This window comes from Schistocerca serialis, chromosome 7 (genome assembly GCF_023864345.2).
Source record: "Schistocerca serialis cubense isolate TAMUIC-IGC-003099 chromosome 7, iqSchSeri2.2, whole genome shotgun sequence".
Lineage (NCBI taxonomy): Eukaryota > Metazoa > Arthropoda > Insecta > Orthoptera > Acrididae > Schistocerca > Schistocerca serialis.
In genome coordinates this window covers 410,694,537-410,709,278 of record NC_064644.1, presented here as the reverse complement: position 1 = coordinate 410,709,278, position 14,742 = coordinate 410,694,537, and the positions used below count along the sequence as shown (strand labels likewise).

General features: G+C 37.6%; 1 protein-coding gene across 2 annotated transcripts in view; it reads left to right on the top strand.

Moving 5' to 3' along the window:
- The window catches only part of LOC126412340 (integrator complex subunit 3), a 72,104-nt gene that overhangs the window by 41,736 nt on the left and 15,626 nt on the right, over positions 1-14,742 (top strand). For both annotated transcript variants that reach the window (XM_050081888.1, XM_050081887.1), the window contains exons 12-13: positions 2,435-2,525; positions 11,564-11,931. In XM_050081888.1, coding sequence (XP_049937845.1) covers positions 2,435-2,525; positions 11,564-11,931 — 459 coding nt within the window. The remainder of the gene's footprint in view (positions 1-2,434; positions 2,526-11,563; positions 11,932-14,742) is intronic.

The following is a 14,742-nucleotide window of genomic DNA, read 5'->3' as shown; positions in this document are numbered from 1 at the left end:
GATACCCTTATTGCTTCCAGTCAAAATCGCGAAGAACCAAGTTCCATGCATTAATATTTTATCTATTAGCATTCTTCTACCTTCACATTCTGCAAATGATAGAACTGATTAATAAGTACATGGATCAGTTATTGATCTCCTTACTTTTTATTGTGTATTCTAAATTGATTACGGCTAAACAGATGAAAAGATTCTCTAATTTTACATTCCCATTGCAGTAACTTTTACAGCCAAGGAATGAGAAGTCCTGAACTATTTCGATTAATTCATTGTGAATCTGAATTTTTATGGCTATGCTCTGTTTACTTTGCCTTTGTAACTGTGATGAGACACTTCATCTCTTTTAGTTTCTCTAAGGAAATTTGCCTAAACGTATTAAATGTCCTTAATGTTTCTCATAATCATTATTCATTTCTGGGTGAGACTAGTCAAACCAGCCTTTCTGTACATGTCATGTATATAAATAATGAAAATCACCTATAAGATTTGTAGAGATTTGTTTAATTTTCTTAGGATTTCTGAGTTATTCAGTGAATATTGGTATTATGGATTTTCATTTCCAATGCTTGTACTTTTAACACTTACCTTTCAATAGTCTGCACATGATGCTGAACATGTAAAAGGAACATTAGTTACATGTAAAATATGAATAACCTTGCAACAGAATGAATTTTCACTCTGTATCAGAATATGTACTGATTTAAAACTTCCTTTCAGATTCAAACTGTGCATCAGACCAGAACTTGCTTTTCAGAGGCAAATTCTCTGCTGACTGCTATCCTACATTTTAAATTGTTCACCTGCTCACCTTGTGGGACTAGTATTCTTGTGACGGCAAGTCATAAGTTATGCCGAGATAATTCAGTTGGTAGAGTGTTTGGCCACAAAGAGCAGAAGTCCCAGCTTCAAGTCTCAAGTCCAACACACAGCCTTAATCTGCCAGAAAGCTCCAAATCTTCCAATAGTTTGAGCATTCCTCTAGGACTTCTTTCGCAGAAATTCACAACTTTTAAAATTTTGCTGGCATATAATGCAGTACTTCTGCTCCTTCATCTGTGGTCATAGTACAGCTCTCCAATTCCTTGTTTTCTCACCAGCTGTTAGGATAAACATTGCCATATGGGAACTGTATATATTCGTACTTCTCAATGTTTTGTATTACTTGCTTAGGCAAGTCTCTTGACCATTTCTTTAGTGAACTGTTAGTAAATTATCTCTCTGTTTCTTTTTATATGTACATAGCCATATTACTAAGTGACTATCCCAGAACCTAGTACCATTTGTAGGTTGCTGTCTAACAGCTTCCAGGGGCAACAGAAATTTGATTTTCAGTATTTTGCATAATTGATGATCAAATTTAAAAATTTTAAATGCTATCATAATCTATTCAGTAAGAGGTATAAGCTTGTGTTTAAAGTTAAACACAGTAAGATAAGTATTGCTGTTAGAAAATGTGTTTTTCTTTTTTTCTTTCTTGAAGCAGAGTAACTGATGGTGCAGAAATAACTGGACTTTATGCATCCAGTATTTGAGAATGAGCACACTTTGTGACTTCCAACAGACTTTACACGTAATTGCTCTCGACACACTTTATAGAGTTTCTCACTGTGACTGCAAAGTTTTGCAATATAAAGCCAAAGAAATAAAAAAAATAGCTATGGTACATTGGTGATACCACTTCAATCATTTGTTAACAATGCTGTATATTAACCACAGATTCACATTTAGTATCACTAAAGTGTAATTTCAGTTTGATTATATAAGCAGTCTGCACAAGCCAACATTTCCACTGAAAATACCAAATATTTCCATCCTGTTAAACATGCTCTACCAAGTGTGGTTTCTGGTCAGAATTCATATAATGGTGTGAGATAGATCATGATTAAATAGCTCTGAATAGTCAGCTTTCAGATGTTCTTTTTGGACTGAGTACAGAAAGCACAAAACATGATTTGATTTATAATTGAGTTAATTCTTTGCATATTAGTGCAATTTCTGTTTCATTTGTCCACAAAAGCATAATTATTGAAGTAGAAAGCTTTAAGTTGCAGGTCTGGCCTTTTTTTCCTAATTACATACATCTGCTTGGTTTGCATAATGTTATTTGTGATCTCTTTTTAGTAGCAAAATTGTATTGTTTGGAATTTTCACATTTCATTGATGAAGAAAATTAATTCAGCATTAATTACAGTCCTCAGCAAAATAAATGTAGTTTAAATAAGTGTGACTGTGTACTGAAACAGAATATAAAATAGATGATTACATTTATATACATCCCATAAAATGCCAAAACATTGTCTTTAATACTTCTCTTCAGTATCTAAAGGTGCTAGTCTCTGTGGATTGTTATGAAGTATTTAATTGTTTTACTGTAATGTTTTTATGAAATAAAGCAGTGTAATGTATAACATATTTTCTTCTTATATGTTACTAGCAAACTGAATGATGGAAAGGCATCAGTCTACAAGGATTTCTGCCAGACCATGGACAAAAAACTCGAAGATTGCCTCCTGGAAGATCTTAGGGTAATACAACAGTTCAATAACACAACCAATTTTTACACTTTTTAGATTTTAATGTTTGTAAATAATGAATTGTTCATTCAGTTGGATATGTACATGCATCTCTAAAGTTAAATGAACAATGTGTTAACAACTGAGAAAGTTTCAGTGAATTTAAGATATGTTTCTCATTATTGTCATGAAATCATGTGGTTGACTGATGGAAACATCTGTTCTGCAGACACACAATTGTGGAAGGAGCCTATCTGAAGTATGAACAGAGGCCAAAACTATATAATCTTTTTAATGTTGCTGTTCAATTTTTTAATCACATTTATCATTATATGTTCATATTTCTAATGTTTTCACAATGTTTACTTTGAAGTTTTGAAGATATCAATAATAAAATACAAGGAGCCAAAGGTTATCTGCAACTTTTGCAGAAACTGTGGTGCAGTCTGTATAGTCATAGGATAAGGAGGAGAGGCAGTAATCAGAATGGAGGTGAAACAGGGTAGCAGTCTATCTCCCATTTTATTCAGTATATACACTGAGCAAGCAAATAAAGGAAACCAGGGAGAAATTTTGGAAGAGGAATGAAAGGTGAAGGAGGAAGAAATAAAAACTTATTGATTTGCTGATAACATTGTAATTCTGTATGTGACTGCAAAGTATTTATATTATCAACAGAATGGAATGAATAGGGTCTTGAAAGTAAAACAAGGTTAATTGAATGTAGCTAAATTAACTTGGGTGATGCCAAGGGAATTAGATTAGGAAATAAGACACTAAATGTATTTGATGACTTTTGGTACTTAAACAGCAAAATAACTGATGATGGTCATAGGGAATAGGATATGGTGGCAGACTGACAGTAGCAACAAGAGAGATTGACATCAACTGTAAATTTAAGTCATAGCAAGTGTTTTCTGGAAGTATTTATCCAGAGCGTAGCATTACGTGAAAGTAAAATGTAGGCGATAAGCTGTACAGATAAGAGGTGAATATGAGTTTGAAAATATGGTCTTACAGAAGACTGCTGAAGAGTAAACAGATAGGTAAAGCTTTGTTTTCTCCAAATTCACTTGACGTCAACATATAAATGAGGCAGGAGGAGAACCCCCTACTATCGAAGTAGTTGCTGTTATATGAGGTGGCTTGCTTGCACACAGCAACTGAACAGCTTTGTAACAGAACCAAACAGGGTTAGACAACAGCTACAGCAAAAACATAGATTGTAATCCAAATTATCAACAATTTGCAGTGACTTATTGAAAGAAGTTTTACCATACTTTACTGGAATATGAATATTTCAAATGACAATAAGATTCAATTTTCACTTGCACTGATCTGTCTTTAACTACCGATAAAGTCCTATATCCAATGCTCGATGACAAACATCACTTCCATAATGTTCAGTTTTGATCTTCCTTTGCGACAACTGAGACGCTCGCAGAGACTCTGTCCTGACACTGTCTTGTGGTACATGCTACTTAGTGGAGCTGTGTGTCTGTTGTAAATTCAACAAAATACCTAGGAATTACAATTACAAACAACTTTTATGGTAACAATCAAGTAGATAATGTTTTGGGGAAGGCAGAACAAATATTGCATTTTATTGACAGAACACTTAGAAGATGCAACAGGTCTACTAAAGAGCTTGCTTACAGTAACTTATTCATCCTCTGCTAGAGCATTGCTGTGCAGTATTAGGTTCTTACCAGGTAGGATTGATGGAGGACATCAAAAATGTCCAAAGAACAAGAGCTGCTCATTTTATATTTTCGTGAAATTGGGGGGGGGGGGGGGGGGTGTCATGGCTATGATAAGCGAATTAGAGTGGCAGTCATTAAAACAATGACATTTTTCACTATGGCAAGGTGACTTCATAATATTTCAGTCACCAACTTTCTCCTCTGAATGTGAAAATATTTTATTGTTGCCAACCTACATATGGAGAAATTGTAATAAAATAAGAAAAAGCAGAGCTTGTACAGAAAGATTTAAGTGTTCATTTTCCCCATGTGCTATTGGAGAACAGAATGGTAGAGAAGCAGCCTGAAGATGATTCGAAGAAGCCTCTGCCAGGCACTTAAATGTGAATTGCAGAGTTGTTATTTAAATGTATGCACATGTTGGCCAGGTGGATGTCCAGTTGGGAACTATTTGTGTGATGTAAGGCAGATGTGTAACATAGTCCCTGTCATGTGTACCCTCTCTGGAGTCCAACCATAACTATGTTGCACCTGAGTCATAGGCAGCTTGGCAGTCTTGTATGTAAGCTGTATCCTGTAACATCTGGAAGACACAGCATAGAGTAACTAAATACCATATTTACCTGAGCATAAGATGACCCCCTGTTTCTTAAGAGGCTGCTTGAGAAAATTTATTTTCTAACATATTCTGACTAATCAAAATTACAGTCTCAAAACATGGGAAGTCCATGTCGGAATATCAACAGTATTATGAAACATAGATTGGTACACACTGTAAAAATGACACGTTGAGTTGCAGTCGGGCACAATGAAAAGACTTTTACACATTCAGCCAAAGCCTTCTTCGGAAAGGAAAATGCACTTTCATTCACACAAGCAAGTAAATGTAATCACTATCTCCAGCCGCTCTGACCAGAATGCATCTGTGTCACGTCAATCAGAAGCAACAATCCGGAGTGTAATGGGGAAGGGGGAGGAATAGCATTGTACAGGTGGGGTCAGAGGAGTGAGCACTGCCTGGCAGTGTGTGTAGGGATTAGGTGGCAAGATAAAGCTGCCAGGCATGGGATTCGCAGGCTGTGGGGAAGGGAGGGGGAAGGAACAGGGAGCGGAAAATGAAAGAACAAAGAGGGGAAAAGACCAGTGAATGCACTGGCAGAGAGCAGCACAGAGTGAGAGGTTGGGGACTTGAAATGGGAGAAGTTGATAGGACAGAGGGGCGGAAACTGTTCGGTGAATGGCATGGGGACAGTAGGGTGCTGTAGGTTGAGGTCGGTATGATTTGGGGAGTGGAGAATATGTTGTAAGGCTAACTCCCATCTGCGCAGTTCAGAAAAGCTGGTGATGGAGGTGAGGATCCAGATGGCCCGGGTCATGAAGCAGCCATTTAAATTAAGCATGTTATGTTCAGCTGCCTGTTGTGCCCCGGGGTTGTCCACTTTGCTCTTGGCCAGAAATTGGTAGTGGCCATTGTCCTGGTGGACAGCAGTTTGGTAGTCATATCAATATAAAAAATCTGTGCGATGACTGTAGCAGGCTGTGCAGATGGGACTCATCCTTACAACACATTACCCTGGCCTCAGCCTATGGTAACCTGCTGTTCCTGCACACTACTCCCAACAGTTCCCATCTCCTCTGTCCTATCACCTCCTCCCAATTCGCACCCCTCATGTTCACTGCACACTGCTCTCTGCCATTCCACCAACCGGTCTTTTCCCTTCTCTGCTCCTCTCTTTTTCTCCCACCCCCCCCCCCCACCCCCCCTCACCCCACCACACCCCTCCCTCTCCTACAGACATCAGACTCTGCACCTGGCAGCCTTGTCCTGTCACCCAGTTTCTGCATGCTCCACCAGCCAGTGATGATGCTGACGACTCTCCCCCACCTGTACCCTGATATTCCTCCCTCTTCCCACCTCTTTGTGCCTGTCTGCAACTCGGCGTACCATCTTATGTGAGTAGCAATCTATCCTTTTTATAATATTGTCAAAGTTACAAAGTGTTTTGTTGATGTAAAGTACCTGCCTAAAATTTAACAATGTATCCATTCCAAACTTATGCCATTTGTTGATGTAACTGATAAGAGGTGAGAAAAGAGGCAGTGAATTTTCAACGGTGAAAATCAAACCCTTCCTTTCTTTGCTGTTGTCACAAATATTCAGCTGTTACATCTGAATATGTTTCAATTTCTGACATTACGATTAAGTTTGTGAGAAAACAGCTGTATTCACTGAATACATAGGGTATTTTGTATGTATACTGATATGAGAGTGTGACAATATTCCTTCGTCTGTTGCTTCCAAACATGTCATCTGCCAGCTGCTCTCTCATTGTCTATGTAGAACCAGCAGGTGATACAACCCCTTTTGTTCCTTTCATACCTTGACAACATTACTGCACAAAATACATAAGTATGCAATTGGCCCTTATCTAAACTTTTACCATCTCTGTGGTGTCACCCACAGAACAATGTCTCACGCGAAAATTGGTACCTCACAATGGCACCACAAGTAAAGATAGTCAATGCCGATGCATCAATCAATCAGAGACGTCAGCGTAGACACACCCCTATGCGCTTCCTTACGCTGCCACAGCTGGAAAGTATTTATGTCCGAGTGCAGTGCTGCTCACCCTGTGTCTATGTAATCAGCACATACTAGTAATCATCACTAATGATGACAGTATCTTCATAGCACAGATCCAGCTGTTTGCAGATAGAACAGTTATTCTGAATTTCATATCATGTTACAGACAGCTGTACTCTGTTGTGATTCTCTGATTCTGCGGTGAATGCCATGGTAATGTTATAAGTGTCAGCGATAGAATCAAATACAAGTCATCTGTATGACCACTAATTGTTTCCAAATTTAAGTATTTACCATGTTAGTGTGTTGTGTCTGTTTGACCTCCTCCTGAAGTACTCTAGTTGCTGCAATACACCACAGTCTCCTGTAGAAATAAATGCATACTATAGCTGATTATTCGTCCAATTTTAAGGTTAGTTCAATTCAGACTACAAATGGGGTAAGGCAAACTACAGTTTTAACTTGATAGGTATTCATAAAAAGCTGAGGTAAATGGTACAAATTCTCTTGGTTGGGAGTTTGATGACATTTGGTGCCGCTTCACCACTCCCCTCCCCACATTCTTCCAAGTTCTCAGGCAAGCTGGTATCACTGTTCCCCGTTCATTCCCTTACAATTTTTTTAAAATAAATAGTGGTGTTTTTTAGCTTCATTTGGCTGCTTGAGTAATTTTCTTCACAGTTCAACAAGTCTTGTTTTCTGCTCAAATCTTTTGATCACTTTGCGATCTAGTGACTTCTGTTGGTATTATCTCTATCAAGACGTGTCTTATTGTTTTAACATACTGTGGATTTTATTAACAAAAATAACTGTATTAAACACAAATTGCAGTGTCTCGGATGCAGGTCATATGTAACAATAATAACTACATGTACACAGCTACTGTACAGTTTACACTTAAGTGCCTGGCAGAGGGTTCATCCAACCACTGTCACACTATTTCTTTACCATTCCACTCTCGAACAGCGTGCAGGAAAAACAACCCCTTAAATCTTTCGTGCGAGCTCTGATTTCTCATATTTTATTAGAGTGACAATTTCTTCCTGTGTAGGTGGGTGTCAACAAAATATTTTCACATTCGGAGGAGATTGTTACAGACTTAAATTTCCTGAAAAATTCATATTGCAACAGAGGACGTCTTTGATTTAATAGCTGCCACCCCAACTTGCCTATCATATCTGTAACATTCTCTTCGCTATTTCGCGATAATACAAAGTGAGCTGCCCTTCTTCTTTGGACTTCTTCGATGTCCTCCATCAACCCTGTCTGATAAGGATCCCATACTACACAGCATTGCTCTAGAAATAACAGGACAAGAGTAGCATAAGCAGTCTCTTTAGTAGACTTGTTACATTTTCTAAGTATTCTGCTAATAAAACCTCTTTCGTTTGCATTGCCAACAACATTATCTATGTGGTCATTCCAATTTAAGTTGTTTGCAATTGTAATTCCCAGGTATTTATCTGAAATGACAGCCTTTAAATTTGTGTGTGTTATAATGTAAGCGAAATGTAAGGGATTCCCTTTAGTATTCATGTAGGTCACCTTGCACTGTTCATTGTTTATGGTCCATTGCCACTTTTTGCACAATACAGATGTATTGTCTAAATCATTTTGCAATTGGTTTTGGTTTTCTGATGCGTGTACTAGATGGTAGATGACAGCATAATGTCCTAACAGTGTAAGATGGCTGCTCTCTCCTAAATCATATATATAGATTAGACACTGCAGAGGACCTATAATACTTCTGTGGGAAATGCCAGATATCACTTCTGTTTTATTCAATGACTTTCCAGTTGCACAGCTGAGATTATTCTCCACAGGCATGCAGTTTGATTAGAAGCTGCTTGCAAAGGATGGTATCAAAAGCCTTTTGGAAATTTAGAAATATCAAATCAGTTTGAGACCCACTCTCAATAGCACTCATTACTTCGTGAGTATAAAGAGCTACTTGTATATCATCAGAATGATATTTTCTGAATCTGTGCTGACTATGTGTCACCAGATCATTTTCCTTGAGGGAATTCGTAATGTCCGAACCCAGTATATGTTCCAGAATCATGCAAATTGACGTCAGTGATATGGATGTGTAGTTCATTGGATTACTTGTACTTCCCTGATTGAGTATTGGTGTGACCTGTGCAACTTTCCAGTCTTTTGCACATCTGGCACTCTACTATCTGTAGCATGGGTCTAGCTGCTGTAATTTATTCTCATGATAGAAATTACTGTCAGTTTAATATGATTTATTTTGTTTATTAGGGATTTCTTGTTTGATTAAATTTCTTTCTTATTTCATGTAAATTTTACAATTTTGTTTCTAAATTGATTAAAAGTGGTAACATTGTTAATCATTAACATAAAATGTGGAAAAGGATTGAAATATTCATTTTCAGTCCATGTGGTAAATCATTACAGTCTGTCATAACTAAATAAAATATAGCACCAGATTCATAGTCAAGTAATATTTTTCGAAGAACAACATCGTTACTTTTGACTGGTAGCTTTACTTAAAAGTCAGCGTAATTATTTATATGTGCATACATGGCAACACTGTTTGGGGATTTCTTCAAGTACAAGAGAATCCAGGTGATAGGATTTAGTGCTATTTCCAACTGTGTTTTGTGAAACTGTCCATTTTTAAGCAGAGCTATAGCTTGTTGTTGTGGCTTGTTTGTAATTTCCCTCCTGGTCACCGACACCACATCAAATGTCAAGTGATTGTATGAGAATACTCAATACCGTATAGAGCACTGTGGCTTATTGGAAAATCTCAATCCCGTTTGAATGCAGGTATCGTTTGCCCAGCCCTAAAAATAAGTCTTTATGTGACTACAGTTGTCAATGCTTCACCTGTAAACATATTAATCTACTAGCAAACCTAGCAATGCTTTGAAATTGCTAAATATGTCCTGGAATTGGACAGACATTGTAAACTCCAGCTCCGGCCCTTCCTCTGTGAACATGTTCCATTTATTGTAGACCTCAATGGTAGTCATAACTGATTCCCATGTTTCCTGGCTCAAACAGTGTCTTAGTGTAGCAATGTTGTTTGCAGATAGTATTCGCCTGTGCTCGTACGTTTTTCTTGGTTTGAATTTGGTTTTACATTTTAGCACTAGTGTTTGACCTAAATGATCTGAGAGGTGACAATTTATGACATCTGTTGAAATGATGTGGTCATAATGTCTAATAACATGATCAATTGAACTACTATGTGTGTTAGCTATTCTTGTGGGTACTTGACAAGATTTACACTTCTACAGTGTGACATTAATTTACTTAAAACTCCATCAAGTGATTTCAGAAAAGCATCAAACTTTCCACGGGGGGATCTATATACACCTATGACATAGAAAGGAACATTGCAAAATGTGAGTTTAAGAATTGCAATTTCGAAATCTTTGTCATCACAGAAATTGTTCCCCCATAGCACTTTTTCTGTTGTGCTTGTGAATTTACAATTTCTTGTGTAGATGGCATCACTACCTTTATTGTGTGTCCTACAGTAGAAAGTAGCTAGGTTGCAGCCTTTAAATTTGCAATATTGAATGTTGTCCATTGTTTTCTGGTGTTCTGTAACTATTATTACATGTGGAGATAGTACTGTGATAAATGATTCAAAAGCATCTATTTTGTTTCCTAAAACCCTGTACATTATAATGTAAAAGTGATAAATTATTCTTGTGTGGACTGAAGTCTGTTTGAGACACATATGAAACACTTACTCTTGCATCTGGTGTCGCACTGGTGGAAGGTTTTATTGTACTAAAAAAACATTGCTCTAGTCCTGCTGATGTATTGTTTTACTGACCTGGCATTTCATGGTTGATTCTCCCAAGTATTCATTATTTTTATCCTTGAGAGGGATGGGCTCTGTAGCACACTGCACATTCATTTAGCTGTTAATTACTTCTTGGATCCGTGTTGTAACTAAATCTTTCCCTTGTCTGTTGAGATGTAAGCCATGGAATGTGTCAAGTCTTCTTCCTACACAGCTTATGTCCACAATGTAACATTTTTGGATCTTATGCCCATATTTAGGATCTTTATTTATACGTGACCGGATTGGCAAGTCATGTCAGTGTGAAACAGAGATGATGATTACGTTTGAGCTTCTCAGCTCATGTAGCCTTCTTTTGAGTGAGATCACCAGGTCTATCATTTAATCTCCTTGTATGCTTCATCACATTCTTAGGACCCTACAAATGGGACCTCTTTCTGGTGCCACTGGTTTAGAGGTGTGAGTTGGTTTTTGCTTAATGAATTTTATGCTATAATTGATTTTATCAAGTATTTACTGAATTTATCATAATTTGGTTGCTGTGAGCCATCTATCTCCCTCTCTGCTGCTTCCCAATGCTTCCCACCACCTCCTAGTGCCCTGCACATGTCTTTTCACTCACCACAGTCCTTCCTTCTTACACTTTACCCATAGTAACCTATTCAGGCAAACTCTAATAAACAGTATTGATTATTACTACTACTTATTTAACAATTCCACTATCAATATAGCACTGTGAAGAAAATATAAATACCGAGTAAATTATTTTGATTCTCATATAGAATTTTTTATTTCTTAAAATACTTTTTGAAACCTAATCAATACTTTGTATAGAAATGTACCCATGTTTGTAGTTTACTGTAGATAACTGTCATGTAAATGACGGATTTCAGAGTTGTATCAGCAACTCACATTACTCTAAATGTTATTCCTGATATTTGTTGCTTGCAATTAATTTTGATTTCTTGGTGGCTTACAGTTATGCCAGGAAGAAGATGTGAGATTACTTGTGTGGTTGCTGCCTGAGGTATATGCACAGTTTCCTGCAGTCGCCGTGGGCAATGCTCAACTGCTGCAACTAGTTGTATCTGCAGTAGATGCCTTGCAGTTACAGGAACTTGTCTGTCATATTCTCCAAGGACGCCTCGTAATGTTTCGACATGATGGATTTCGTGCTCTTCTTTCTGCATCACTTTCGTGGGAGACTTTCGAGCAGTACTGTTTGTGGCAGCTTGTAGCAGCACATGGCATTCCAGTTGACTACATACTACCCATTCTGCCACGCCTGGAATTCACAAGACACGCTGAGGCTTTGACTTCTATTCTTTTAATGCTGAAGCAGGAAAGGTAATCTCCCACATTTTCTGTAAATTCGCAGCCACTTTTTTATTTGTTTCTGTATTTTTTTACATATTGTACATCAAAACTTGGTTTATATATTATTTACACGCATCCAGAAACATCAGCTGTTATGTGGCTCTCAGCATTAGTACGTAGTTGATGCTCTTATCAACCCATATGACTAGTCCTTCTATTGTACTGTAACTATGAAAAATGTATTGAAACCTTATGTAATGGAACAGTGAAGAGGGAAAGATATCTTAGGCTTTTGAGACAAACCATCTGCAGTAGCTGCAAAAACATAAAAGTAGTCTAGATTTTGTCAAATCCTTGCTGATGTGATTGTGGTAAAATGCAATGAGAAGTGGAAGCAGTAGGGAAAAAAACAATTAATAAGTGGGACTGAGACACTACAGATTATTGCTGGTTAATAACTGGAATTCAGATTTGCCCAAAAGATAACCATGTCACAAAAATAATATGATAGAAAAGATAAAAGCCAGATGTACAGGATGTTTCATGTATGATGCAAGTGCTGGTGCCTGCTACTGCTTGGGAACCAATACTGAGGAGGCAGACTCTGATCATCACGTACACTCTACCTCATTTCTTGGACTTTGGCAGTATCACAAGAGGTGCCTGGGGGATGTTGCTAAGCCATGTCTTCACAATATCCTTTTTTCCAGAAGTGCTAGTTCTGCAAGTGTCACAGGAGAGCTTCTCTGAAGTAAGACAAGGTAATGCCAGAATTAAAGGAATTAAAGCTGTGAGGATGGGTCATGAGTCATGCTTGGGTAGTTCAGTCAGTAGAGCATTTGTCCATGAAAGGCAAAGGTTGTGAATTCAAGTCTCAGTCTGGCACACTGTTTTAACCTGCCAGGAAGTTTTGTATCAGCACACACACTGCAGCAGAGTGAAAATTTCACTCTGGAAACATCCCCCTGGCTGTAGCTAAGCTATGTCTCCACAGTATCCTTTCTTACTGGAGTGCTAGTTCTGCAAGTTTTGCAGGAAAGCTTTTGTGAAGTTTGGGAGGCAGGATCTAAGGTACTGCCTGGTGGAATCAAAGCTGTGAGGACGTGTTGCGAGTTGTGCTTGGATCGCTCAGGTAGTAGACCATTTGCCCATGAAAGGCAAAAGTCCCGAGTTTGAGTCTCGATCCGAAATAAAGTAATGCTTTATCAGGAGAAAGAAGCCTTTCCGTTTCAACCTCTCTGTCACAAATGGACTGGCATCTCAATTAGTCAGTCAATGCACTACCATTTCTTTATTACATTTCTGTTCAATTTTGTCTCATCTGTGTGTGCAGATGCTACTTACACACCAGTGTGAAGTATTAAATGGCACAATGTTTTTCTCAAACTTATTTCCAGGGCTGCTCCTAATTTGTCTAGTTCAGCTAAAACTAATATGGCACCTGCCAAACTTTGAGGAGTCGGCTGGAGCATAGGTAGTGAGCAGAGCTTTTGGATGCAGTGCTTATGCTGTATGTAAAACACTCTCTATTAAATGTTAGAAAATAAGGAAAAGGAATAAGGAAGGGGAAAGAGTAACAAACTTTTGTGCTTCATTGTTATCTGTACAGCATCATAAACATGTCCGCAAAAGAGCAATTTGAGAAATAACTTCAGCTGCTCCAAATGAAGGCAACTAGTGTTGAGCTTATATATACAATACTTACCAACATATTGTGATTTCATTTTAAAAGGAGTCTTCATAATTAAATTAATAAGATGAGTGCCAACTTGGAATGTGAAAAGTTTATGGTTAACTGAACAACTCTGAAAAAATAGAAAGGAGGAGGTAAGTAGTTTTGGCCCCATCTAATTTTTGATTTAAATTGTCCCATAAACCTGAAGCAGCTCAATACTTGGTCATATGTGACTTAACCCATCAACACATCTGTAGTAATCAAGTAGAACACGAAACATATCCAAGTAACACAAATATGGCTTTAATCATAAACTTCTGATCAGTAATGGAAATAAGACTCTTGTGACTCCACATGTAACAAGACAAAAGAATTGCACAGAAGGTGCAACATAACCGATACACAGAAGGCAGCCTGTAGTGGCCAGCCTAAGCTAATACATTTGGCAGTTGATTTAAGTACACACACACACACACACACACACTCACGATGACACTACACTCGGCGTACTCACATACACACGCACTAGTAGGAGGATAGAGCAGCTTCTTATCCCTAGCTTTTAATAACTTTGTTTTCCTTTATGGTGGAAGCGGCTTTCATTTCAAAACACGGTTGCAGTGATATTTTGTTGTTGTTTTTATGTGTAGACTTATTTTATTATTGGTATTCGACATAAAATGACTTGGGCATAGAGCAAAAACACATCTTAACTTAAAATTTGAGTGTTGATAATTTGCACTATAATTAATCAAAATAAAAGGTCAAAATTTTTGCTCTAACTGAGATCCTTGGATTTGTATTTTCTCTTTATATTGAAAGTAAGTAGATGAAAATCCACTTTTTAAGCTAAGCTACACAGGAGTCAAACAAGGGCCCTTACCTTTCTCCAGAAATATTATTTATTGACCTTTAACCTTTCTGAACAGCGTTACACCTCTCTCTACAAAGAAAAGAAGTGAGAGAGAAAATCTAGGAAGATGGATGGGAGACAAAACTACTCTAGAACCAATAGGTCCTCACAAAGTAGAGTTTGAAAACAGTGAAATATGGTATTTCAATTCTACTGTCTTTAATTATGTGTTGACATAAACAGGGCTGCTGATAATCAAAATTACTTAAAGCATTGCTAAAGTAATGAAAACAATTTTCTGTCCCAGTCTCAC